Below are 26016 nucleotides of genomic sequence, written 5' to 3' on the forward strand. Positions count from 1 at the left end.
ATAGCAAAACTATTATTACAACCCTGAAAAATACCAGAACGGAGTCCGGCCAACACAAAATACATCACTCAAAATAAAGTTTAAGCCGCTCAAAACGCCAGCTGGCTTGAGAATCGATTTCATTGGTGTTATCTGTAAGTGAAACATTAAAATATAAAGATAAGACAGAGAAAAAAGTCATAAAATTTAGAGTTTAGATATACTTACATAAATGTCCCTATTTAATTTTATTTTTTCTTCCAGTTCAACAAGCTCTTCCTCACGTTTTATAGGGAACTGTCCCCGAATGGGATTCAATTCCCCCTTCTCCTTTACCAGCTGCTTTATTAAAACAGTTTGATCCGCTAAAATTTGGATCACTGCATTCAATTGATCTAAAAACAATGTTGTTAATTAATTTGATTATAAAAATATTTTTCTATTAATCTTTATTAGTTGTGGAGATAATGTTTTTTATCCCCAATCGGCCGACTAATTATTTCAATTAAATAAAACTCGGCGCAGAAATAAAATTGCGATATGTTCTTTAATGCGTGACATCCAAATTGCAAGTGTGGCTTGCCTGCCCTTTACATTGCCGCTCCGATCGCTAAGCGCAGCTTCGCTCGGCCGACGTCGGTAGGCAGACGCAAAGCGGAGATAGCGAAGAGCGAGCTGGCAGAGAGCGTTTAGCAGGGCAAGCAAGCGCAAAGCTTTAACAAGCAAATGAGTGACATAGACATAAGTAACAAACAAAATAAGCGGCTGAGGGCCAAGAATTAGGTGCTATTTGGCAAGCAGCTAATCGGCTGGGTTCTGCTCCGAACATTCACCCCCCGTTGGAAGGCAAAGGCTTTCAACAGATCCATCCTGAAGGGGCAGAACCGCTATTTTTCCAACGGCCCTCTTGAAGATGCTTGCTTGGGCGCAGCTGGCGGCTACGCTGGGATGATCGTCGAACGCAGCAATCGGCGCTTCTTTACGAAGGCGGCTTGTCGTGATTACGTCTTGATCATCGGGAACCCCTGTAATTGCATAGAATGGCAGGAAATTTGGCAATGTAGAAATTGTTGAAAGTTGAATTTCATTTAGCGTGGATATGTAGGTTTTTAATATATCGAAAAGTTCGCGCTGCAGTTCCTGATTCTCCGATCGCAGTTTTTCCACTTGCACCTGGCACTCGAGCAGCTGCTTCCTGCATTGCTGCTCTAAGTTTTGGTACTCCAGCGTTGTGGGCCGAAAATCGTCATTAGAGATGGAGGAGGAATTTTCAAAAGCGGCTAAAACTGCACGCTTATTCTCCGAGCTATCAATGCTTCCTGACACTATCCAACCAAGTTTTGTCTCCTGCAATGTTGGCAATTGGTCTGATAGTCGAATCTGTCCGACGCACATTAAATCGAAGAACAAACCACCACCTATCAACAGATCGATACGCTGGGGCTTGGAGAAATTAGGATCAGCTAGTTTTAGATTATTCGGCATGGGCCAATCCTTTGCGTCTAGGCCGAAGTTAGGCTGCATTTTCGTAATTGAGTTGGTAACAATTGCAGCGAAGGAAGCTCGATAGCTTGCGTCCTGGGATTGTACAACTATATGTACAGACTTGCTCGAAGGTAGAATGGAATCTCCGATTCCAGAGATGTGAACATAAGACGAGCGATGATCCAACTGCAACTGATCAGCAAGTCTAGATGTTACAAAGTTTGCCTGTGACGCAGAATCCAAAATGGCACGACATGGGATAAGTGCTCCATAACGATCTGCTACATGGACGAGGGCAGTAGGTAGCAACACGTTCTGGCTGGGCTGAGATTTCTGGATCGAGGGGGGAGGGCTAGAACACCCGCTTGCTAGAAGCACAGTCGCGGCCTCTTGCTGGATCGATTCCTCGGCCGGTGAAGAGGAAGATGAAGCACCAGTTCCCGATTGAATGTGGAGTAGCGTGTGATGTTTGGCCTGGCAATGCCTGCAAAGTCCTGACCTGCACCTCTGCAATTCATGGCCTTTGTTGAGGCAGTTCAAACACAAGCGGCTCTTCTTTGCTTCTTTGTATCTTTCAAACGCAGAGAGATTCAGGAATGCCTGACATCTAGATATGTAATGCTCGGAGGAATTGCAATGGTTACATATGGGGTTAGGATGGTCGTTACTGGAGGTGATAAGGGTGACAGGTTTGTCCTCTCCCACCTGTTGACTAGGACTTGTTGCCATGGCTGATCCCAAATTCTCCAGCATCCGACATCTCGCTTCCAAAAATGAGGCCATGCTTGACCACCGAGGCAATCCTGACGTCGGCAAGTTCTCTTCCCATTTCTCTTTTGTTTTGTGGTCCAGTTTCGTGCCTATGATGAAGATCAGCAACCCATCGGAAATCTCCTGCGGGGTCGCCAAGGTCTGCAGTGCACGCAAGTGCGAATTGATTTTATCGCTGAGCGCGCGCAAGCCGATAGCCGAGCCCTTCTCCACCCCTTGCAGCCCGAAAATAGCCTTGACGTGTGCCTGAAAATGCAACAGTTTATTATCGAATCGCAATATTAGTAAATTCAACGCCTTGTCGTAATTCTCCTCAGAAAGTTCCAAGGAACGAATCGTATCCAGCGCAGCACCATCTAGACATCCACGCAGATATTGGAATTTTTCGATGATTGGGATACGATGGTCTTTGTGCACCATTGTCGAGAACATTGAGTGGAATTCTGGCCAATCCATGTAGCTCCCACCGAATCGCGGAAGCTGCAACTCGGGCATTCGAGAACGGCCTATACTACTATAGGCGAACAACGACGAATTTCCCTCGAGAGTATGCCGAGCTGTTGAATTGGCAACATTTACCGTGCGAGCAGCCATCAACTCCCGCGACAGCCTGGACCTAACCTTGACATAAACATTCGAAAAGTCCAGCCGGGCATCATGGGCTAACTGCAGGAAATCCAGCCTTTCAAGGCTCGTTTGAGCGGCATCGAAATCGGCATTCATTCGCTCGATTTGTTCTAAGCGAGCTTGAAGTTCTGCCTCATCTAACTCGGCGAGCTCTTCCTTGGTGAGAAAGCGATCCATGGCCTTTAGTTGGCGCGCGACGGACTCGGCCTTCTGCTTGTAGAAATCTACATCACTCGGCATTGCTGCGTTCGCGACATTGGTAGGCTCAGGTGCTGCCATGTTGAGGTTTTAAAAGAGTCACTCAGCACGACCGAAAAAGACACCCTGTATAAACGTGCGAACCGAAAGCAAAGGGATTACAGCTAATGCCTTTAGCTGTGCGGCTGTGCGAGCTGTCCGATTCCACTTTGTACTCAGCTTGTGTGTATTAGTGAGTTCGCTGCACTGCACTGACCGAATTGTCGCGACAGAGAAATTAATAGCCAGCAATGCGTGTATGTAGGTGTATGTAAGTATGTTTTAGCACCGAATTGTGCTTAACCGCCGAAAATTTGTTAAGGCTAACGAATGTCGATCGCGAATGATAATTAATTGACACTGCAACTCAGAGATCACGTCGGGGTCACCAAATTTTATGTGGAGATAATGTTTTTTATCCCCAATCGGCCGACTAATTATTTCAATTAAATAAAACTCGGCGCAGAAATAAAATTGCGATATGTTCTTTAAAGCGTGACATCCAAATTGCAAGTGTGGCTTGCCTGCCCTTTACATTGCCGCTCCGATCGCTAAGCGCAGCTTCGCTCGGCCGACGTCGGTAGGCAGACGCAAAGCGGAGATAGCGAAGAGCGAGCTGGCAGAGAGCGTTTAGCAGGGCAAGCAAGCGCAAAGCTTTAACAAACAAATGAGTGACATAGACATAAGTAACAAACAAAATAAGCGGCTGAGGGCCAAGAATTAGGTGCTATTTGGTATGCAGCTAATCGGCTGGGTTCTGCTCCGAACAGATTTCGAATTCAAAATCTTCAGGCTCATTTCTTTAAAATTAATTATTTGTTGATTGTTTGAATTGTTCATACCTGTTATATATTTTCTTAATCTATACTTAAATTGAAGTGGAGTCAGATGGTCAAACTGTCCACCACTCGACCGCATGGCACCAAAAAAATTTTCCACAATGTCTTGGTTAAGACGACTTGTTAATATATATTCCATTTTATATTTTTCATGGATATACCTATATAGTCCATCAAGGGATGCGTTATTTACAAGTATACCTTTTTGGAAAGGGAGCCTATGGGACTTGCCACATATCTCAGCGCGCATTATCTCAGAAAATTTTTTCAAAATGTCTTGTTGGAATTCAAGTTGTTTTCCATAAGCCTGAGTTGATTCAATTGAACTTGACTTGGACAGTTTTGAATTAAAAACGTCAAACCAATCACTAAGAATTTTAAAGAGATCCGCAGGTTCGCATGCATTCTTGACATCAAACCCCAACGAAAAGCAGCGTCTGATAGAGCTGGCGGTTGTATTTGAAAACAGCTGCGTTGCCAATTTTACCTTTTGTTTAGCAAGCGATCGAACATTTATGTGATTTTGGTAATCTTAAACAATATTGACACTTCTGACTTAGCACAGTGACTGATTGTCTGTTGGATTGTCGTCTTAGTAAATTTTTTCCCGTTAATGACTAATCCGGAATCTACATAGTGGTTACGGACCACCTTTATCAGATGTGGTGCATCCGAAAAAACAAAAATTTTTAGCTTCTCGTCCGATGGGCGGCTAAACCAGGTTTTTGCTAAAATTAAAACATTTTTTTTTTTTTTCCTGTAACACACTTTCTGATATACCAAGCTGTCTCCATAGTCCTGAGTTTCCAGGACCCAGAGACAATTGCCACTACAGGATATCCTCTTTGGTGTAGCAACCGGGTGTTGAAGTCCGGGTATAAAATGCTCTATCTCTTATAGTCTTTGAGCAATAGGCGCTAATAGGGACGGACAGACAAACAGGGCTCAATCGACTCGGCTATCGATGCTGATCAATAATATATATACTTTATGGGGTCGGAAACGATTCCTTCTGGACGTTACACACAAATCTAATATACCCCAGTACTCATTTTGAGTATCGGGTATAAAAATGATCATAAAAGCCGGAATCTACAATGCCTTTCAATGCTATTGGTCCAGTCTAAAATAAAAAGGATTGAGTCTCAACGGCTTTAAATCGGTCGAGATTATCTACAGATATAACTTCTCTATGAATTTCCTGGTTAAAAACTTTTAAGAGATATGAGAATTATTATTGATGGAAGCTATGGAGTCACGATTCAAAGAATCTCTTACGAAAGCCACTAGGACTCACGCCAAGACAAACTAAGTGCATGTAGCCCAAGGGAAGCTGATTTAATATATCAATTGGCAATCTTCAAGAATATGTTTGCCTTGTATGTTGTGGTGTTCAGGTTGAAGACGATTTTTGAAAATTAGACAAAAAACCTATTTTGAAATATAAGGAAATCAGTTAGAGTCTTTATTACCGTAATGAGCATATTCGCCTGGCTCTACAATTTGTTTTATTATATGACGGGGACCACATTTTAAAGTACATAATTCTCGTGGTAAGCCAGGAACTTTTCTCTCAAAATACAAAGCAGGCTTTTAACTTTTTTAACACACAGCCAAAATTTTGACAAAAGTTATCTTGGACTTTATTTTTGTTCTTTGATAGGTAAATTAAATAGGCGTTGTTTGAGGTATCGTTTGTAAAAATCGATGAATAAACGGAAAAGGGCAGTTTGACGAAGCCTCCAAATCACGTTACCTTCCTTCCCATGTTCCATTTTAACGTTTTAAATGTTTTAAATACCAAATTGTGTTTTTTTTTTTGCAAAAAAAAGCGGGCGTATTTCGAGTAACGGAATTTTACTGCAAAATTAGGTATTTGAAAGTTTGGTCAAACGGCTGCATTTGATTTTCGATCTGGTTGTTACTAGGGGTGATAGTGCACACGATTGGCAAAACAGGGCTAAAATACATATTCAAAAAATCGAACAAAACAAAGTTAGAGAAGTCTGAGAACTAGGTGTTAAAGGCTTATTGAGAATTTGAGAGCTGATTAGCAGAAAGATTAACTAAGCAACTGGGTGCAGAAGTGCATTTTTTGCCGTAGTCGCTAGCCCGATTAGATATTGGAAGGTTTTAATTGAAAAAGCCAGACAAAAACCAATATAAGATAGACACATACATATGAACTTATTAATCCGAATAAACCCAAAGCGCAATACTACACACATACATGCATATATGTACATGTCTGGTAATATTATCTCTTTCCGCTATTTTTCTGTTGGGAGGTAAAGCAGCGCCGAGACATACGTAGTATAAATTACATATGTATATATGGGGCCTCTGTTACCTAGATTGCCAATTGAATGCTGGCAGACGATTATCGGTAATTGATTGTTGATTGAGGTTCCCCTCGATTCTATTCCGGTATAGTCGGCAGTCAGTTCGAGGCGGTGTGAGATTACACATCGCTTCGTCTTACAAGTTGATAGTATCAACTAACCAATATGCCTTGTTGGGTGCTGCTGTTGGTGGGCCTGGGACTGCTACTGCTCCTTCAGAAGTGGGCGTTGCTGCGCCTGGGCAGCAGCCTGCCCGGACCTTGGGCTTTTCCGCTGCTGGGCAACGCCCAAATGGTGGGCAAGTTGCGGCCCGAGTGTGAGTACAAATAGCAACCGAGCTTAGACACGGAGGAAGGTCTCATCGTCAGCTGTGGGTCTGCAGTCATCTTTCTGGTCTTTACAGAGCTACGCGACCGCTTTGGCGCAACCTACCGTTTGTGGCTGGGGCCGCAGCTGTGGGTGTTCCTGCACACAGCAGAGGAGACGCGCGAGGCGCTACACGATCCCACCCTGCGCAAGGCCAAGACATTCCTCCAGCTGGAGCCGCTCATCGGTAACGGTCTTCTAATAAGCCATGGCTCCCACTGGACGCAGCAGCGGCGGCTCCTCACTCCCGCCTTTCGGCCGACCCTTCTTCGAAGCTTTGCCCCCAGTGTGGCCAAGCATGCGGATCGTTTGATCCAGCGGCTCGAGGAGACCCGCGGCTCCTTCCTCGAGGTCACAGATCCCCTTTTTGCCTGTCTGCTGGACGCTATCGTGGGTAAGTATTTTCTGCCCCGTTGTGAAAGCATCTCAAGTCATACTTCCTTAGACACCTCCATGGGCGAGCAGCTGGAGACGCAGTCTGTGGCGCACTCTCCCATCATCAAAGCCTTCCACCGCAGCAGCCAACTGCTGTTCAAGCGCATGATTAATCCCCTGCTGGCCTCCGACTGGGTCTTTAAGCAAACCCGGCTGTGGCGAGAGCTGAGCGAGCAGCTTCAGGTTATCCACACGCTGATGGATTCGTTGATTGATCGGCGCTCCGCACAGCTCCAGCAACAAGGGAATGAGCCCCGCAAGGCGCTCAACCTGCTGGACACGCTCCTTTTGGCCAATATCGACGGTGAGCCCTTGAGTCGAAAAGAGATACGCGACGAGATCAACACTTTTGTATTTGCGGTAGGTTAAGGCAGCTCCATCTTCACGGGCTTCCATCTGATAATCCTGTCCTAATTGCAGGGCGTGGACACAACAACGGCGGCCATGTCCTTTGTCCTGTATGCGCTGGCCATGAATCCAGAGGCACAGGACAGATTGCAGGAGGAGTTGCGGCAGCTGCCGCCAGGTATATCAATCGATCTGGATACTCTCAATGAGCTTCCCTATCTGGATGCCCTGCTCAAGGAGGTGCTGCGCCTGTACACGATCGTGCCCACTACCGGACGCCAGACCACACGCTCCACCGTCATCGGGGGGCGTACGTACTGCGCTGGGGTTACTCTCTGGATCAACATGTACGGCCTGGCCCACGATGCTAGCTACTTTCCCGATCCATACGTCTTCAAGCCGGAGCGCTGGATGCAGGAGACTGAGCTGCAGGCGGAGGTGCCCTTCAGCTACATCCCATTCTCGGGCGGTCCCCACGTCTGCATCGGGCGTCGTTACGCGCTTCTTCTGATGAAACTGCTCACGGCTCGAATAGCGAGAGCCTTCCAGTTGGAGTTACGTCCGGGACAACCTGAGCTGACGCTGCAGGCCCAGATGGTGCTCAAGACCCGTGAGGGCATCCACTTGGCATTTACAAAACGCTAAACAGCTAACGGAGTCAGCCTTTGACGAACGGCTGTCGTGTTTGATTTTGTAGCATATTCCAGTTGAAGGTTCAGTTTTGTAGGCAATACACATATCCATACGTTGCTATATTTGGTTTTTTTTTGTTTGTTTAGTTTTCACACGCGTTTGTACCACTCGCCGCATCCTCTAGACCTCGCAACATGCTTTTGAAGCAGTGCCGGACCGAGCGAAACTTCCTTCTCGAGAACCGACTGATGGTGCGCTACCCACTGGCCGTCCGCGTGGATCAGTCGTCTGTCAGACAACCTTTGAAGTACCACAACTACGAGATGCCCACAGCGGCTTCGCTGGCCAGGCGCTCGAGTCCCGCAGGTCCAGTGGTCCAGCGGTCCAAGCGGACGGCGCGTCCTCGCAGATCCACAGCCTCTTCCAACGCCTCTTCGGAGAAACAGATCCAGACAGACGACATATGCGACGAGATGTTTCTCAGCGCAGCGCTGCTCAAGTGTTCCGAGCACGGGCAGTCGAGAGCCACGCAGAGTGAGGGCGACGAGTGCAGCCCACCTCTGGGCCTGAAACACATCGCCGGTGGGAGTCTTCGACGCACCACATCCAACTTCGAACTGGGCAGAGTGGCCGAGCAACGCGATGCCTACCAGTCCGGTAATCTGTACACACTGCACCGACTGTTAGGCGGCGTTGCCGGCACTGTGCCCGGCTCTGAACTGGACCAGATGGATGACAGCTGGACAATAAATCAGATGTCCCGGACTCCCCGCGACAATGGTGGGGACAGTTCATCCATTAGCTCAAGTCGCTCATCTCGGACGAGCTCGCCGCAGGTACGCCAGGTGGCCATACCGGAAATCACAGACGTCTATCAGGAGGATCCCCTCAGCGCACGCTCCCAGGTCTCCAAAATCAGTGGGCCGCCTTCTGCCGCTAGTCTTCCTTCAGAAGCAGAACACGAGTCGGATAAGAACTTAGAGACAGAAGAAAAGCAGCAGTCGCAGCCGGAGCAGGAACATCGAATTCATCTGTCAGAGGCCCAGCGGACAGCCTTGATCGAAAAAGCCCGGATCCGTCGAAGCCTGCTAATCGCCGAGTGGAATCGCTTGCCCCTCTCTACGTTTACGCTTCGTGTGCGCAACCTGAAGCGGCAACTGGAGCAGAAGCTAGACATAGTGGACAAAGATCTGAGCGTTCTCTCCCAGCAGAGGGACAGCTCTGATTCATATCATAGGTTCTTCTAGTAAAAGAAGTCTGAAAAAATTATAACGCATTAAATAAATACTTGAACACATTTGCAACTAAACGAAAAATACAAACTTGTTTTTAATCTGCATATCAGACGATTTTCCAGTTTGGTCCACTCACTCATCTCTAGGTGCCTGCAAGGCGCGCCCGTGTGCACAATATGTGCTGTTATTGCACCAGAAACTATTTTGGCAAGATAAATTAAGCATAGATCTATGAAATATTTATTAAAACCGAATAATAGTTATTTTCAGCAAAGCAAACACGCAATCTGAAATCCGATAGTAATCAGATATCGATCGCAAGAAATAGTAATATCGATAGCGACTATCCCATGTAGTGTTCGCCAGGGATGGCATAAGTAAATTTAATTCGGCTATCGCATAGTTAACAGCGACTGTTAACTAACATGCATGTTGCATTTAGAGAGCTGCTGGGCCAAAGGTTTGCATTTTTATTGTTTCCGCGCACGTGCAATAATATATAAATGAAACACAATTGAATACGGGAAACCAAGGCGTGCAGGCTCAACTGCAGACGGCGCAAATGGATCAATTCTCGCACGACTTGACGCTGGCCCTGGAGGAGACCTCGCTCATGGACAGGGCGTGCGGCGTTGGTAGGTGGGGTTCACGTCGCAGAACCCGATCAACGGGTAATTTGCGTAAGTAGTGCACACGCATCGTGCTCCAGTTGAAGCCACACCTATCTCTGCTCCTCCCCGCAGCTTGTGCCCCTCAACCCACAGAGGACTCGTCGAGCAGCCCCACGGACACACCGAATGCCCACGGACATGGACATGGGCATGGACATAGCCACGGACACGGTCACGGGCATGCACAACATCACCACCAACACCCAAGTGCTAACGCAGATGGACTGGACCTGAAGCTGGCGGCCAGCGACTCGGATGACAAGGCAGGGGCTATGCTCCCGCTACGCCTCCCACTGCCATGCAAGACCCTGAACGCCGCGGCCGCCGTACGCATGGGCGTGGGGGCGCTCGAGTCGGACTCGCTCAACGAGACAAACTTCAGTCCAGCCCGGTAAGCCTTCGACGAAGGCGAGCTACTAAAAATAGTAAGCTAATCGAATACCCTTCCTCCTTCCCTCCCTCCACAGTTTCTACAAGCCCAATTCGCGACGCAAACGAAAAATAAAGCGCATGTCCATGGAGTTTGAGTTCAGCAAGGACACGCACCCAGCCGCCTCTCCGCACAGCTTCACGGAGTCACCCCTGCAGCCGGGAATGTTGGGCGGCGCATGCAGCGGCTTGGCATTGGCCTCGACGGGGACGGTTCGCAAACGCCTGCTAAAGGCGGACGCCGGCAATCGGTCGAATTTCTTTTTCTGTGGCAAGCGCAAGCGCTCCAATCGCGACCGCTACAATGAACAGGAGCCGGGTGCGGGCTCAAGCATCGGTTGCAGCAATAAGCTGCACTCTTCTAGCATGCCGCGCTACACCCACATGGAGGAATACCAGCGGATGCGACCGCGCAGCTACTCGTCCACCTCCAAGCCGCACAGCGACCGCCTGTTGCCCCTCAACAAAGGACTGCTTTCGAAGATAAATCGCATGGCGCAACAAACACAAAAGACTGACAATGCTGATGCCGACGCCACGAAGACCGGCCAGTCCGCTACAGGCCAGAAGCTACAGCCAGAGGAACTGGCCAAAAGCAGGTCTTCAACGGCCCGCGGAGAGCGCCAAACTGCTCCCCCAGCACCAGTTGACGCCGCTGCATCCGTACTCACCGTCACCGACATCCTGGGCAGCTTCAGTATGGACACCATAGTGCCCGTCACCGACATCGAGGCTCTCCTGAGCACACCCGCAAAGGTGCCACAGGTGCCGCGCCAGCAAAAGAGTCACAGCCAGAGCAACAGCGCCTCCAAGACCCATCGCCGCCGCCGTTTCTGCCAGACACCGCAGCCTCTGCAGGCGCAGTCCATGGACATCAGCGAGCTGTACGACTTCCTCAGCTCGAGCTCACTGAGCACCTCATCGGACAGCGAGGATGGCGGCCATCGGCGGCACGACACGGGTCGTGAGGGCGACGACGAGCTAACCGATTGGCCGGGCAACGAGTTTGGGCCCGGGGGTAAGTATGATCCCAAGCGGAAGCTAACCAAGAAGTCGCTGCTTTCGCAAATACGCTCGGACGATACCATTGGCGAGGACGACACCCTTATGTCGGGAACGGAGACCACTGTGACCCAGCTGGCCACAGAGAGCGCTCCTCAGACCCAGACGCCCTGGCTGCCAGATGCACTGCAGGATCTGTCCCGCTTCCAGTCCGCCCCAGCTTCGGAGCCAATTGAGATCCAGGGGGGGGCCAGTGGCTATCGGAGCGCAGCGGGCTTCGTCGACGTCAATCTCTGCCTGGATATGGACATCAATGTGGACACCGTGCCGGCGCCGAAGCAAATCGAGAGCGAGATGTCCGGCGAGACGTCAAACCCATTCCTCTCCTCCTCGCCGCCCGGTCAAGTGCAGGAGGTGCGCGAAATCCTCGCCGGCTGCCGTCGCATCAATGGCGACCGGCCCGGCTTCAGCATTAAGCTAAGTGTGAACGAGCGGCTCGCTCGCTTTCTACAGGATCCGCGTCAGACCCAGATCCGTCTGCCCGATATGGAGATCAACGAGGCCGACAGCCTCTACAATTTGGCCAATCTTTACTCCCTCACGATGGTGGTGGAGCACGGCTGCACAGTGCTTACGAAGACAGGGTGAGTGACATTCCTGGCCTTCCAGCGCTCCTCAATTTTTGGTTCCACTAAATTGTTGCATTTGTCTTCCCACACCACAGGAATACCACACAGTCGGTCAGCGTGGATCATCCTCAACAGCGTGGCCTGCCGCAGCATCCGGATCTCTTTAGCGACTTTAAACGCCGCTGTTATGGGGACGGTGAGGGTGGGGGAGAAGGCGAGGGCGAGAGGGAGAGGCAGAACGAAACTCCTGGCCTGCCAGGTGCCAAAGAAATGGACAACAAATGACTAATCACAACCTGAACCCCGGACCAATCCGTGGGGATTGACCTAGGGGCAGGACAGGGAAGTCGCTCCGGAGTTCAACTCTGAAGGATTTCAGATGCTGCCGCGCTTGCCCCAGCCCCAGCCCTAAGAGCGAGACAGAGATAGAGATAGAGAAATAGATTCGTTCCGACGATACAACGAGTAATATTAAAGCTTTTAAGAGTGTGTTTGTAAAGTGTTCGTTCCCATGTACATATCGAATGAGATTGTACGTTCAGTGTGTATATACTACAATATACTATTGTAAAACTTGTTAGGGGACGAGGCCGAACAAGATCCAACTTTTGCGCCTGCACAATCGATTCCATTCCCAACACAACCTGGGATCGAGAGAGATGGCAAGCGACGTGCCATCGTACGAGAGCTGAATGGCACGGCTGCTGATGCACGGATGTTTTTGGTCAGTTCCACTGTACAAAATATGATATGCCTGGTCCCTAAGACATAAAAGGCAAATATTAATATATATGTATGTGACTATGTGCGGACACAATCTGTGCGTCTATTTCTTGGGGAATGGCTCTCCCTTTGATCCCTTGAACTCCTCAAAAGGGAAGACCATCGTTTATGCAATTTTAAATCGAAATCGATCTGATGTAATGCTGTAAGGCCTCAACATATGTAGAACATTGAATTAAATTCTGTCTGCTAGAGAAACGCCACCAAATCAGCCATATATGTACGTATTCGTGGATGCCGCAGACTGAATTTCAACTGAGTTGATTGCTCATTGCATTTGACATTAATTTCCGATCTCATTTGCGATATGTAATATATTGATTGTATTGTACATATATGTGTCATGTAATAGATTGGAAGATCTATAAATTCATGTGGGATAGACCTTTAAAAAGAAGAGTTATGTTATTCTGTTGTTGAAGGACAGCCACTCTAAAAGCGTGAGTGTGTCTGAATTCGTATCTATACCTGACCCTTAAGTGGAAACTGGTTAATGGATAGCGTTTCGAGTTCGTTGGTACTCTGGGCAGACATATTGTACGTATGGTTACAGTTCGATGAAGAGGAGAGTAAAATACCTGGCGCCCAGGGATCACACAGTAATCGAAATTATGGTTTATCAATGATCATCTGGATACTCTCCGCAACTGAGAGTGAGCGGTACCTGGAACCTGGAAATCGTTCGTTGAAAGTGCCATTTACCAGGGGTTCCCCTTCTGCATTGCTTGCTTTTCAAATCTTGCCCGCTTTGACCTGCTCATGGGGTGGGGTGGTGTGCTGTGCTGTGCGGCGTCGAGGACGGCGCATGCTCATTGGGGCCACGGCCAACCACCAGCTGGGGCAGGGTTGCCAGGCAGGCGGGTTGCTGTCGGCCGGAAATTCTTGGTCCCAGCTATTTCCTCCATTCTGACTGGCGGTGGCCGGCAACCCTCGAGTACAGAGAATGGCAACCCTTGGCGCTGCTGCTCTGCGCTGCTGGGGGTCGGGTCGCCGCGGGGTCGTCCTCGGCAGAATCGCATTGAGCTTTTGACGGTGTCGGACGCAGTTGGACGCAGCTCAACGGGGATTGGCACCAAAGTTTCATGTGTGTGAGCTCCAGCGCCGCCGTGGCCCCGGGCCCCCCACGCAAGTGTCAATAACTCTCACGCCGTGCCGTGTGAATGATGTGTCAAATCAGGAGCTGGAGTCTCTAATCTTCGCCTCAAACTGGAATAGACGCCAGCGCCACAGTCAGCTACCCGGGATTCCGCGATTCCGGGGCTCCAACTCCGAGTAAGGCCTTCAGCCTCCTCCTGTGTTCCCAGTTTCGCTGCCGACTCCAGCGGACTGTTGTCTTGACCCTTGTCCAATCTAACGGAACAAACGGTAATTGCCAACTCTAGGAGGCTTCAGCCTCTCCTCCATCTTCAGCTTCAGCTTCAGGCTCCAACTCTATCTCCAGCTCTCGTCCTTCTCCACGTGAGACGACGACAGAGAAGATTTTTACGACGCGGGGCCGCTTCTGCTTATTGATTTTTCAAACAACAGAGACGGCGCGAGAGAGGAAGAGCGTGAGTGAGAGCGGAGTGGAGAGCAGAAGAGAGAGCGTTACACACAAACACACACACACACTATCTGGGTGGCGGAGGAGTGGGGAGGACAAAGCATACACACACACACACTGACACATGTACTTTTACATGTGCTAATCTGTTATCAGAACTATTTTGCATTCGTTCTCTCTCGCTCTCCTCCATCTTGTAGCCCGGCGGGAAGGGATCATGAGGGAGACGGTGCAGGCGGCGATGGGCAGCAGCAGACTGCAGCCGCGACTGCAGTAGAGCCGCTCCTGCATGCATTGCGAGCATGTGCATCATCTGTAGCGCCATCTCTGTCTCATCATCTGAGCACCCGAGTCTGAGTCTGAGTCTGAGTCGGAGCCGGAGGCGCGATCGCGTCCGCGTCTGAGTGGCTTCAGCAGCAGCAGGGTGGCGCAGTTGGCAAAATGAGTGCGTGCGAGCCGGCAGTCGGCGAGGATGCGAGCCACAGCAGTCACAGTCGCAGTCGCAGCCGCAGCCGCAGCGAGGTGGACACGGGGGACACGGACTCGGCGACCCATACGGAGGAGAACATACAGCAGCAGTCCAATGGTGAGCAGTCCCCCCACAACAGCGTCCAGCAGGAGGAGGCGAACGAGTCGAAGACCCAGGCCAAGCCGGAGACGGCACTGCTGGAGGGCCTGGCCGGTAGTGGGATGGCCGCCCCCTCCATAGATGCGCTGGTGGCCTGCAAGGATGTGCTCCTCGCCCAGAAGCTCTTCGCAAGCGGTGGCAGCAATGTGCCCGGACCCGCACCGGGATCTGGGTCAGCATCGGGTGTCGTTCCCAGTCCCAGCCCAAAAGAGCTGCTCAAGCTAAAGGAACCGATGCGAGTGGGCTTCTATGACATCGAGCGGACCATCGGTAAGGGTAACTTTGCCGTGGTGAAGCTGGCACGGCACAGGATCACCAAGAACGAGGTGGCCATCAAGATCATTGACAAGTCGCAGCTGGACCAGATCAACCTCCAGAAGGTATACCGCGAGGTGGAGATTATGAAGCGGCTGAAACATCCTCATATCATCAAGCTTTACCAGGTGGGTGCAGTCTCCAGCTTTCCAGAGAACCTAATGAGCCTTTCCTTTCCCCATTCCCGTTGCAGGTGATGGAGACAAAGAACATGATCTATATAGTGTCGGAGTATGCCAGCCAGGGGGAGATCTTTGGTGCGTAGTCCTTCCCCGTACCCACACCCATGCCGATCCCTGACCCTATCCCTCTGCTCTCCGCAGATTACATAGCCAAATATGGCAGGATGTCGGAGTCGGCGGCACGCTTCAAGTTCTGGCAGATCATCTCCGCGGTGGAGTACTGCCACAAGAAGGGCATCGTCCATAGGGACCTGAAGGCCGAGAACCTGCTGCTCGATTGCAGCATGAGCATAAAGATCGCGGACTTTGGCTTCTCCAATCACTTCAAGCCGGGCGAGCTGTTAGCCACCTGGTGCGGATCCCCGCCCTACGCCGCCCCCGAGGTGTTCGAAGGCAAGCAGTACACGGGACCGGAGATCGACATCTGGGTGAGTGCAAGTGCAGCCTTCCCTGTCTCTCGCTGTCTCTCGGTCGCTCTTTTTCTGCTATTCAACGGTATCCTCATCCTCATTCGCTTTTGCAGAGCTTGGGCGTAGTCCTGTATGTGCTCGTTTGTGGAGCTCTTCCTTTTGATGGCTCCACGCTGCAGAGCCTGCGGGACCGGGTACTGTCTGGGCGTTTCCGCATCCCTTTCTTCATGAGCTCCGAGTGCGAGCACCTCATCCGTCGCATGCTGGTGCTCGAGCCCACCCGCCGCTACACCATTGAGCAGATCAAGCATCACCGCTGGATGTGCCCAGAGCTGCTGGAGCACGCCCTGATCGCCAAGTACAACATGAACGTGGACCGGCAGACGGTACTGGAGCCCAGCGAGGATATTCTCCGGATCATGGCCGAGTATGTGGGCATCGGGCCGGACAAGACGCGCGCCAGCCTCAAGAAGGACACCTACGACCATGTGGCAGCCATTTATCTACTGCTCCAGGATCGCGTCAGTCACAAAAAGGAGCAGGCCCGACCCACCGAGGGGTCGTCGCCAGTGCCACCGCCACCCTCTGCCCCTGCAGGCTGTGGATCTGTTTCCAGCGGGGGCAGTGGTGGTGGCGGTGGCGGTGGCAGCAGCAGCAGCTCCAGCCGCTTGCTCTACAAGAGCAGCAAGCAATCGCTCAGCCTAGAGCAGCAGCATCAACAGCAACAGCAGCTTCTCCTCATGCAGCATCAGCAGCAGCAGCAGCAATCAAAGACAATATCCACCACCACGATCCTGGGCAAGGATCAGCACCCACACAAAAGACTAAGCCGCCACCAGACTGTGCTCATGAGCGAGCGACCTTTGCCCCCTGCTGATCCCAGCTACTACTCCAAACAGATGCAGCTGCAGCTCCACAACCACAACCACAACCACAACCTGCCCACCCATGTTCCTGGCGCCTATCTCAATGGCCAGGAGGAGGCAGGCTGCATTCCGATGCCCGTGAGGTACACGCCACTGCCCTCCGCCTCCAATATTTCTTCCTCTTCGGCCGTCTCACGAATGGGTCGCCACAGCCTGACCTCGAGCTCGCCCAGGAGCCACCGGCCCCTGGCCATATCGCTGAGCATCGACAACCATAATCACACCCACAATCCCTCACTGGCCAATCTCCGCTGCCGGGAGCTAATGGAGCCGGGCCAGCCCAGTCCGGCGGCGGGGCCGCTGGTGTCCAAGCAGCTTCAGCAGACCATCAGCGAGTACATCATCAAACAGAGCACCGAGGACTGCCGCCAGCTGCTCCAACAGGTTAAGCTCAGGTTTAGGGAAGTATGCTTGGCCGATCCCTCACCATCTTCTCCTTCAAATCCTTTCAGTCCACGGCCATTGCCGAGGGAAAGGAGGAGCTAACCACCAGACCGGAGATGGCAGCCAATCAAACCAATGCAAGTGGAGGAAGAGCCACCACGCCTACTACCTCCTCTGGCACAGTCACAGCCACATCTACAGCCACAGGCAATGCCAACGAAAATGCCAATACGGAGGATCAGAACCAGAACCAGAACCAGAACCACAAGCAGAAGACAATAAAGGCCATGTCGAGTTCAAGTAGCTTTGACTCCACCGCCAATCTCAACCAGAGCTTTCGCTACAAGATGTCCGCCGAGGCAAACAAGCTATTCCAGACCCTCCAGGAGAGCCCGCTGCCCGTAGAGGTAAGTCCTATGCCAGCTATAGACTTATCCTCACTCTCACCCCACTCTCAACAGAAGCCCAAGAGGAGAGGAGTGGCCAGCACCAATGGCAATGGCCACGAGTCCGGGCAGGATCTGATCGAGGGCAAGCAGAATGGCGACAGGTGCGTCCCAAGGGAATACTCGTATTCCTCCAGAATAAAGCTCATGCCACCATCCCACCTTCCCCATTCCTAGGCGCAGTGACAAAAAGACCTTCGAGAAAAAGGTACTGGCTCAGGGCAGCTCCAGCACGGACGAGGGCTGCGAGACGGATCAAGGCAACGAAGGTCCCACTCCCGGGACCAAGGAAGGCTCCCAATCGAGCAGCGACTTGACCACCACCGCACACAGCGGTAGCGGCAACGGCAACGGCCACGGCCATAGCCAGACCACCCGGATGCGTTCCTATGCCAGCAGCAGCAGCTCCAGCGGAGTGCTGGCCTCCGGCAGCTACTCGAAGAGCCTCAGCCAGAACTTGAGCCGCGGCTCCTCGAAGAGCAACTGCAGCGCCGGGGCCTACGATAGCCTGGACTTTGTCCTGCCCTCCGGCAGCCTGCCCTCCTGCATGGGATCCAGCTCAATGCTGGCCGCCGCCGCCTCCGTCGCCGGAGCAGCCGGCTCCAGCGAGCACTCCTCGGAGCGGTCACTGTACAGCAGCCACAACTCCTGCATCCACATGCCCAGTGCCGTCAACCTCAGCCTGACCGCCAGCTCCACCCCAAATCCCACCCCTCCACCACCACCAGCGGGAGCGGGGGGTCCCTTCCTGGATAAGCGCTCGCCCATCCACTTTCGGGAGGGGCGACGGGCAAGCGACGGACTGGTGGCCCAAGGTCTCCTCAGCTCCGGGGGCGGATCGCTCTTGGGCAGCAGCCGCGTATACGGCAGCTACCGCTACGACCAGGTCAAGCGGCATGGCTGGCTGGAGATACAGCAGCTACAGCAGGAGGCTGCCACTCATCCGCATTCGCATTCGCATCAGCATCAGCACACGCACCCACATCCGGCTCCTCCATACGGGCTGGAGGAGCTCAGCCTGGGCAACTGTCAATTCCCCAACAGTCAATTCTATGCGCTGCCTGGAGGCAAGCCGCATCACCATCATCCCCTGCTGACGCTCCCGCACCACCATCAACATCAGCAGCACCACCATCATCCTCATCCTGGTCATGGTCATGGTCATGGTCATGTTCATGGCCATGGGCTCTTCCATCCGGGGTCTCCGGGAGGGCCAGTTCCAATTCCGCTGCTCTTGGAGGCGGCTGGTGGTGATATTTACAACCACGCATGCTATGCCCCGCCACCGCCATCACCGGGCCTCTATTCGCATCAGCACCAGCTCGGTATGGCGGTGCCCATGTCGCCCATGCAGAAGCCGCCGCTGCAGCAGCAGCTACTCCAGCATCGCCTGCTCCAGCAAAAGCGGCAGCTCTTCCAGAAGCAGTACGCTCTGGAGGCGCAGCTGGCCGGACGCCATCACCACCAGCAGCACCACCAACAGCAGCACCAGCTCCACCAGACTGCACACTTTAACCACGGGCATGGGCACGGACACGGGCACAGCCTAAACCACGGACTGAACCTAGGGCTGGCACTTGGTCACGTATCGCCAGCGCCGATGCCGGACCAGCACCTGACCGAGGAGCTGTACGAGCTGGCCATGCTGGACCGCCCAAGGAGTGGCACTCCACGACTGCAGCACTCGCTGACGATGCCTGGTGCGCACGCCTTCAGCCAGATGAACCTCAAGACCTCCTACATCAGCCAGCCGACACAGTCGGAGTCGTCAGGGCCAGGATCGGGCTCTGGGCCAGGGTCAATGTCGGCACCTGGATCTGGATCGGGATCGGGATCGGGATCAGGGCCGCCGTCCACAGCGCCGGGAACGCCTACGTCGGTGAAGTGCAAGCCGTCAACGCCTCACGGGCACAGCCACGAGGCCGACTATCATGTAAGCATTTTCAAATTAAATCTATGCAAATTCCAACCAATTTTCCAGCTGGGTAAAACTTCCTTTTATTACCTAACCTGAAGTAAACCCCTACTTGCCAGACAGAAACAGTGGCTATGAGCCTAACTCTATCAAAAAATACACATCCTTATGTAAAAAACTGACCTACTCCAAACATATCTTCATCTAGCCAAAAAGAAACATTTTAGAGCTCCTAAAATTACCTAAAAATCCCAATAATTGTAGTCATCCCAACAAGTACATTCAAAGAGGTATATGTACGTGTTCTATCAGATCCTTAATATACCTTAAACATATTACCAATTCTAACGAACGAAACGAAATGAACCCAGCCTTAAATGAGCGACCCTGTCCTAAAGAAAAGACATACATATGTACATAGGTATGTACATATGTACCAACTAGAGCCCTGCATGAATCCACTGTATTCATGAAATCTAGCTATACTCAAGCTTCTTTAATGCATCCGATCAGTACGAATCCTTAGTCAGATTGGGATCACCCCGAATCACCAAAAGACAGAGTGTGAGCACTGCAGCAAAGTTTCTTTCGCAGTCTCTTGCTATATTTTAAATAGTGCATACGTTCACCTGCTTTACAGAATACACACAAATAAAGATATTCACGCCGGAGGAAAGGCAAAACACTAGCAAATTTGTGTGTTGCTTTCTCGTTTTCTCTTCGAGAAAATGAAATGAAGAGTGAGCGCGAAAAAAAACCGAAATTTTCAACTCTGACACAGTAAAAATGACAATACCTGCTTCGTTCAGTCCATTTTTTAAAAGCGTTTTGAGAGAATCGGAAAGCTGAAGCTTCGATTCCAGCTATCTGTTCGTTTTTGGATTCTTTTCCCAGCGAATCAAGGTCAAATCGGAAGGGGGGTACTCGTATTACCTGAATCATATAATCTAGCATGATCTCTTAGTGTAAAAATTAATTGAAAAATTTCAATCATCTAGCGAATCGATTCGATTTGTTTCTTATAGACATCGACGCCAGTGCTCAGCTTGTTCACGCCCAACTGGCAGACGCTGGTCAAGCCGCTCAGCGAGAGCCCCATTCTGGAGATCTCCGAGCATATGGAATCGGTCTGAATAGAAGGGAGATGGAAAATAGAAGTTGGAACTAAGATGGAAATGAACTAATGGAGTCCGAACCAGGGCCACCTTTTTATTAAGCTCGCAATCGCAATTATGAATTATTTTATCCATATACGATATACACATACATATAGATATACATATACATATACACCTACGTATACATATACAAATACGGATATACAAGCATCGATCGCTGGAGTAGGCAAGGTCTAGGTCTAGGTCTGGGATGGAGCTCTAACTATATTTGTCGGATGGAAGCCAATCGAACCGAACCGAACCGAACCATTGCCGTACGAGTAATATTGGAAGAATAATTTAGTTGTGTTACTAGCCCTAAGTAGTCCAAAAGTTTCGTACGCATACGCCGACATACATACATACATACATATACAGTATGTATATGTATATTGATAATAATAGCGTTAAGCTATAGCTCTACTTATGATTATACTTACTACGAGCATACACTCGGAATAGCCCCGCCCTCCGTTCTCCCATTGGACCGACTACTCCGGGACAGCATTTTGGGTAAAAGTCTTGAGAAGGGTTCCCGCGGAGTTGAGCTGGGAGTGGGAATCGATGTTAGTCGATGCGATGAGAGAGCTGGAGAAGAACAACTACATATATCAATTATTCGAAGCATTTATTGGGGCTATAGATACGTACATATGTCTGTATACGGATATATGTTTATATCTCTATGTATTGGTACAATAATTAGCGACAAGCAACAACTAAAACCAAAACCAAACATCGATTGTTCTTAAACATGGAATTCAAATGTAAACCAGATATTAAAGTTATTTGGTATAAAATGCAATTTTACTTCTGGAGTTCCTATATTATCAGATGTACATTTATAGATAGATGTATATAAAGATATAGATATCTTTATATATACATATTTATATAGATATATGTAGATGGGTGATCTGTGTGGAAGGAAGGATCGAATCGGATCGGATCGCATCCGACCTGGTCGTACGACTAGAAATGGTGACAATTGTGAACCTTTTGAGTGATCCAAAGACCAATATATCAATACTGGTACACGCATATGAATATACTTAAGAGCTGATACAGTGTACAGTGACCGGCTCTCCTCACCTACAACTTACTTATTCCTTTGTTTTGATCTGCTTTGTGATCTGCTACGTTCCTTTTCGGCAATCAGAGCCAAAGAGAATCACGTTTTGATCTGGCGATTCGAAGCTGACTCCTGTAGCTTTTTCTTGGCATTGGCATTGGCATTGGCGTTAGCATTGTTCCGCTGCTGGTGCGGATCGGGAGAGCCATGACAGCGCAGCAGATTCCAGTAGGCGCGTCGGTACTCGGAGCTCATGAGCACGTAGATGAGTGGATTGATGCAGGTGGTCAGGTAAATGAGCAGATAGCCGGCTATATTGAACACGTGCACCTCGGTGGCACTCTTCCAGATCTTGGCCACCGTGATGGGTAGGTAGCAGATCACGAACCACACGAAGATCACCAGTATCATCTTGAGCAGGCGCCGATCCTTGACGCTCATTCGGCCCGGGTAGATGGACGAGGCATTCGACGTGTTCCCCATAGACACGTAGTGGGATTTCCTGGGACTGAAGCGGGTGAAGGAAGTGCGCAGCGAGGTGGTAATGGGATTGGCGTTGGGAACGGGACTTGCGTTGGCGTTTTTCCTGTGGGATCAATAGAAAGGAGTTAGATCTGTCAAGATTTCAAGAGGACAAGAGTGTAAGAGGTCTCTAGTACGTACGTGGAATTCTTGCTCTGCTCCAGCTGGGTCTGACTTCGCCCCAAGGCGCACAGCTCTTGTTTGTTCTTGTTTTTATCCCTCTCTTTGAGCACCACATTAGCATCGACCGGCAGCTGATGATCCTGATTCTTATCCAGATTTTTCTGATCCTTCTCCCTGTCCCGCTTTCCGATGCTGTACGAGATGGGGAGACTCTCGGTGGAGGCATTATCATCGATATATGCTATATACTCGTCAACGACAAACGGTCGCAGGCCGTGTTCCGGGACCGTGTCCGAGATGGATGTGCTCGCCTTTTCCCTATTTTCAACCGTCTTGGGCATGGTCAAGGATTGGGGTGCTGCTGCTGTGGTGGTGGCCGTCGGCTCGCAGGCATTGTTCTTGGCGGCGTTGCTGTTTCCGGCGCGGATGGCCGCCTGACGAACGAGCAGGAAGATACGGGCGTAGCAGATCACTATGCAGATGCAGGGCAGCATGAAAGCGGCGGTGAAGAGGAACTCCTTTGGCGAGCGGTCGTACTGGTCGTGCAGGATGGAGCACGAGCCAATGCTAGTGTCGAGGCCGAAGCGGCCCCAGACCCCGCGCCACGTGGGTATCATGATTGAGAAGGTCAACACCCAAGTGCCGGCCACCATCAAGGCCAGATAACGGCGCTGGTAGATCCTAAGCGGTAGAAATTGGATATCATTAAAATCACACATACTCGTAGCGGGGGATAGGCGGTCACTTCACCTGGGATAATGTCGTGGGTGGGCGATGATGATGTAGCGATTGATGGTGATCAGCGAGACGGAAAGCAGGGACACAGCCAGTAGGCCGTAGCGCAGCATAGGAAAGAGCCGGCAGAGCAGATCACTGTGCGTCCATGCCCGCTCCATGAAAGTGGAGGCGGCCAGGGGCAGGTTGAAGCACCCGAACAACAGATCCGAGCAGGACAGATTGATGATGAAGATGGCTGTGGAGTTGCGCGTCTGACGACCCCGCGAGAGCGCCACGATGGTCAGCAGGTTGCCGGGCACGCCCACAATTATGAAAACGATGCAGGCCACCCAGGCGAAGGTCAGCAGCTCGTCGGAATAGCCCTGGAAGAGCTCGTTTCCGGCGGCGGCGGCGTCAACAGCGCCCTGCCCGCGCATGCCCGCATCCATTCCGTTTCCATTCAGTTCGAAGCTGTCCTGGCCCTTGTCCAGGACGCGAGAATGGCTCTCGAGGAGAGGGAACATGCTCCGCACTGATCTGATAGGGCCGTTTCGACAGTGACGCGCCCGTTCCTGCGCCGAATTTGTACTAAACTAAATTCTCCGCACCCATAGCCACTTCCACCATCCACCATCCACGGCCCCCACCCCCACACCAGCACCAACGATGGACCAGAGACGGATGGGTGGAGTGGAGTGGTGTCGGCAACAGCGGCGGGACGCAGAGGCAGCCAAGCGAATATTGGAAGCAAGAAGAGGAGGCTAATTTCGGAAGCCGATACCTTAGATACCCTTTAGATACCACTTGCAGCTCCATTGCTCCATCCGTGGCTGCTCGGATGTTTGTATTCTTTCTACCTGAAAATCAAATGGAGAGTGAGCGAGAAAAAGGAACCGAAATTACGATTTCTGTTTCGTTCAGTCCTTTTTTTGGCAATTGATTCTGACCAACAGAATTATTGAATCGATTCGGTTGCCTGTTTATGCAGGGTTCTGGTATGTAATATAGACTCTGAGAACCCATATATTAACTAAATATCCGATTTTTTTTAATACAAACAGTGACATTTTGCAGAATTCACTTTGATTTAAGCAATAGACGGCCTGTATTTAATCAAAAAGAAAATAAATATATCGAAATATAGTTAAATAAAATATTTCGATGTGTTAAATAATTATTCGTACATCAAAAATAAAAGTCGGTGCAAAGTTTTAGCTAGATTTAACCACAGAGATTTGATTGTTTTTGAAAGGAGATAGTCCGGATAGGAAGGACATGGCAGGGATAAAACCACCATGCGTCGCAAATAAATGATGAAAATCGTCATATCCTCTGAAAGGGTATAAAAAGCGCAAGAAAAGGCATGGTCGATGGCGTCAGGGGTACTGGGGGAACGGAACGGCAGCAGTCGAACTAGAAAAACTTTCGAAAAGGAAAACAAAAAGAACAGCAACAAATTTTTATTGTATACAACAATTGACTTCATCATCGGGTAATTTGGTAATTTGGAAATTTGGTTTTTGGAATGGGCGCTTTGTTTACATTGTTCCTATTATTCTATTCCTGCTGTCTCTGTCTCGCTCTTGCCTTTCTTCTGCCGCCGCTGTTGCGTTTTCTGTTCCTTTCGCTCGCTCGTTCTCTCTGATTCTGATGGTTCGTGCTATTCGAACGAACAATTCTTGTTGCTCTTCTTTTTTGGAATTTCCAAATACTCAACTCAGGGCTGGGCGATCTCTTCGCCGCCTCAGCCGGATAACGGCCTTGCCAAGACGTGTCTGCCGTGTACTATTGCGCAGCCCTGGGACATTAAACGCACGCATTTTCCAAATTGAAAACTTTTCAATTCTTTTCCTCTACATACATATGTATGTACATATGTATGTACATACATACATACATGTGTACACTTTCACTGGCAACTGGCAACAAGAACGCAACTTATGCAAAAATGTAAATGTACGCATGAAAAACGCTTACTTTTTTGTACACACAGTCATGTCTGCCTAAGTTGACAGTGCCCAATGCTTGGAATACAGGATTTAACTTTTGCAAAATACACATACATACACAAACAGTCATTAACTTTATCGAACAGTTTACTGTTTTTGTAAGATATTTTTCAATGAAATTTTTAATAAAAAACTATTTTTATCTGATACAGTAATCAATTTTCTAAACGAGTGGATACATTTTAAAGGCGTAGTTTTATTCTATTATTCTAAAAAATATTTAAACAAAAAAAGGTCTACAAATATTTCAAAACAAAAGAAAGGAACGGGAACGTTGTCAGCCGCGGCAAGGGCCGCGGCTCTACACTTATACCCGACTCTGTCAGTATGTGTGATTTATGATTGATTTTACCAATACAAAACATGTTATTTACAATATATACATACATATGTATATCGCTATTCGTAAAGGGGTCGAACTGATTGGCTGGATAATGTGGAGAGGGAATCTTTTGCTCCCACTTGCCAGAGATGGAAAAAACATAGCGAGAGCGAGATGAACCACAACCGCTAGTTATGTTCTAATGTTATGTTATTCTGACTATAAAAATGTTCCGATCTGATTCAGATTCAGCAATCTGCTAGCTTCTCATTATCGTACTCAATATTCCTGTGTTTTTTGTTCCTCGTTTTTTAAAAATTCTCTTTGTGGACGCGGCAAAATTTGGAAACAAACTTGTGGTATCAGAGGAAACTTGTACACTCTGTCTCGTATAGTCTCTGAGAATAAAGCATTTATGGACATGGCTATATCGACTCGCCTATTGAGGCTGATCAAGAATGTATATTCTTTATGGGGCCGGATAGGCTTCCTCCTGGCTGTTACATACATATGTACATCCACATCCACCAAAAG

The 26016-nt window shown here is 49.9% G+C and overlaps 5 protein-coding genes across 6 annotated transcripts; 4 read left to right on the forward strand and 1 right to left on the reverse strand.

Moving 5' to 3' along the window:
* The first annotated feature begins 6231 nt into the window (after positions 1-6231).
* Cyp311a1 (Cytochrome P450 311a1) lies at positions 6232-8182 on the forward strand. The gene is made up of 4 exons (XM_002133481.3): positions 6232-6596; positions 6663-7040; positions 7092-7441; positions 7502-8182. Exons 1-4 carry the CDS (start codon positions 6446-6448, stop codon positions 8072-8074), a joined length of 1452 nt encoding a protein of 483 aa, XP_002133517.2. The 5' UTR covers positions 6232-6445; the 3' UTR covers positions 8075-8182.
* A 41-nt stretch (positions 8183-8223) lies between these two features.
* On the forward strand, positions 8224-9372 carry LOC6901982 (uncharacterized). The gene has a single exon (XM_002133480.3). It carries the CDS (start codon positions 8257-8259, stop codon positions 9307-9309), a length of 1053 nt encoding a protein of 350 aa, XP_002133516.2. The 5' UTR covers positions 8224-8256; the 3' UTR covers positions 9310-9372.
* A 294-nt stretch (positions 9373-9666) lies between these two features.
* On the forward strand, positions 9667-12845 carry LOC4816098 (uncharacterized). The gene is made up of 4 exons (XM_001355321.4): positions 9667-9977; positions 10041-10359; positions 10436-12043; positions 12124-12845. The coding sequence occupies exons 1-4, from the start codon at positions 9860-9862 to the stop codon at positions 12311-12313; spliced, it is 2235 nt and encodes a 744-aa protein (XP_001355357.3). The 5' UTR covers positions 9667-9859; the 3' UTR covers positions 12314-12845.
* A 380-nt stretch (positions 12846-13225) lies between these two features.
* On the forward strand, positions 13226-21522 carry Sik2 (Salt-inducible kinase 2). Of its 2 annotated transcripts, none has more exons than XM_033384925.1 (9): positions 13226-14176; positions 14555-15425; positions 15491-15554; positions 15621-15907; positions 16003-17199; positions 17268-17606; positions 17661-17749; positions 17823-19578; positions 20559-20625. In XM_033384925.1, exons 2-9 carry the CDS (start codon positions 14796-14798, stop codon positions 20583-20585), a joined length of 4389 nt encoding a protein of 1462 aa, XP_033240816.1. In that variant the 5' UTR covers positions 13226-14176; positions 14555-14795; the 3' UTR covers positions 20586-20625. The 2 variants fall into 2 exon arrangements, with proteins under 2 accessions (XP_033240816.1, XP_001355356.4); XM_001355320.4 differs by having other exon boundaries at positions 13644-14176; positions 20586-21522.
* On the reverse strand, positions 21329-23981 carry LOC4815666 (G-protein coupled receptor moody). Its single transcript, XM_001355319.3, has 3 exons — positions 23185-23981; positions 22453-23115; positions 21329-22375 (listed from the first exon to the last, which is right to left on the reverse strand). The coding sequence occupies exons 1-3, from the start codon at positions 23673-23675 to the stop codon at positions 21889-21891; spliced, it is 1641 nt and encodes a 546-aa protein (XP_001355355.1). The 5' UTR covers positions 23676-23981; the 3' UTR covers positions 21329-21888.
* Between the last annotated feature and the right edge of the window lie 2035 nt (positions 23982-26016).

The sequence above is a fragment of the Drosophila pseudoobscura genome, chromosome X (genome assembly GCF_009870125.1).
Source record: "Drosophila pseudoobscura strain MV-25-SWS-2005 chromosome X, UCI_Dpse_MV25, whole genome shotgun sequence".
NCBI lineage: Eukaryota > Metazoa > Arthropoda > Insecta > Diptera > Drosophilidae > Drosophila > Drosophila pseudoobscura.

Bases quoted from the DNA above. Each gene is read 5' to 3' on its own strand.
- Cyp311a1 (XM_002133481.3), top strand. From the start codon at position 6,446: ATGCCTTGTTGGGTGCTGCTGTTGGTGGGCCTGGGACTGCTACTGCTC. The intron at 6,597-6,662 runs GTGAGTACAAAT...GTGGGTCTGCAG, and splicing joins GGGCAAGTTGCGGCCCGAGT to TCATCTTTCTGGTCTTTACA. The intron at 7,041-7,091 runs GTAAGTATTTTC...ATACTTCCTTAG, and splicing joins TCTGCTGGACGCTATCGTGG to ACACCTCCATGGGCGAGCAG.
- LOC6901982 (XM_002133480.3), top strand. From the start codon at position 8,257: ATGCTTTTGAAGCAGTGCCGGACCGAGCGAAACTTCCTTCTCGAGAAC.
- LOC4816098 (XM_001355321.4), top strand. From the start codon at position 9,860: ATGGATCAATTCTCGCACGACTTGACGCTGGCCCTGGAGGAGACCTCG. The intron at 10,360-10,435 runs GTAAGCCTTCGA...CTCCCTCCACAG, and splicing joins ACAAACTTCAGTCCAGCCCG to TTTCTACAAGCCCAATTCGC. The intron at 12,044-12,123 runs GTGAGTGACATT...CCCACACCACAG, and splicing joins ACAGTGCTTACGAAGACAGG to GAATACCACACAGTCGGTCA.
- Sik2 (XM_001355320.4), top strand. From the start codon at position 14,796: ATGAGTGCGTGCGAGCCGGCAGTCGGCGAGGATGCGAGCCACAGCAGT. The intron at 17,750-17,822 runs GTGCGTCCCAAG...CCCCATTCCTAG, and splicing joins GGCAAGCAGAATGGCGACAG to GCGCAGTGACAAAAAGACCT. The intron at 19,579-20,585 runs GTAAGCATTTTC...TGTTTCTTATAG, and splicing joins GCCACGAGGCCGACTATCAT to ACATCGACGCCAGTGCTCAG.
- LOC4815666 (XM_001355319.3), bottom strand. From the start codon at position 23,675: ATGTTCCCTCTCCTCGAGAGCCATTCTCGCGTCCTGGACAAGGGCCAG. The intron at 23,116-23,184 runs GTGAAGTGACCG...TCTACCGCTTAG, and splicing joins CACCCACGACATTATCCCAG to GATCTACCAGCGCCGTTATC. The intron at 22,376-22,452 runs GTACGTACTAGA...TTGATCCCACAG, and splicing joins GAGCAGAGCAAGAATTCCAC to GAAAAACGCCAACGCAAGTC.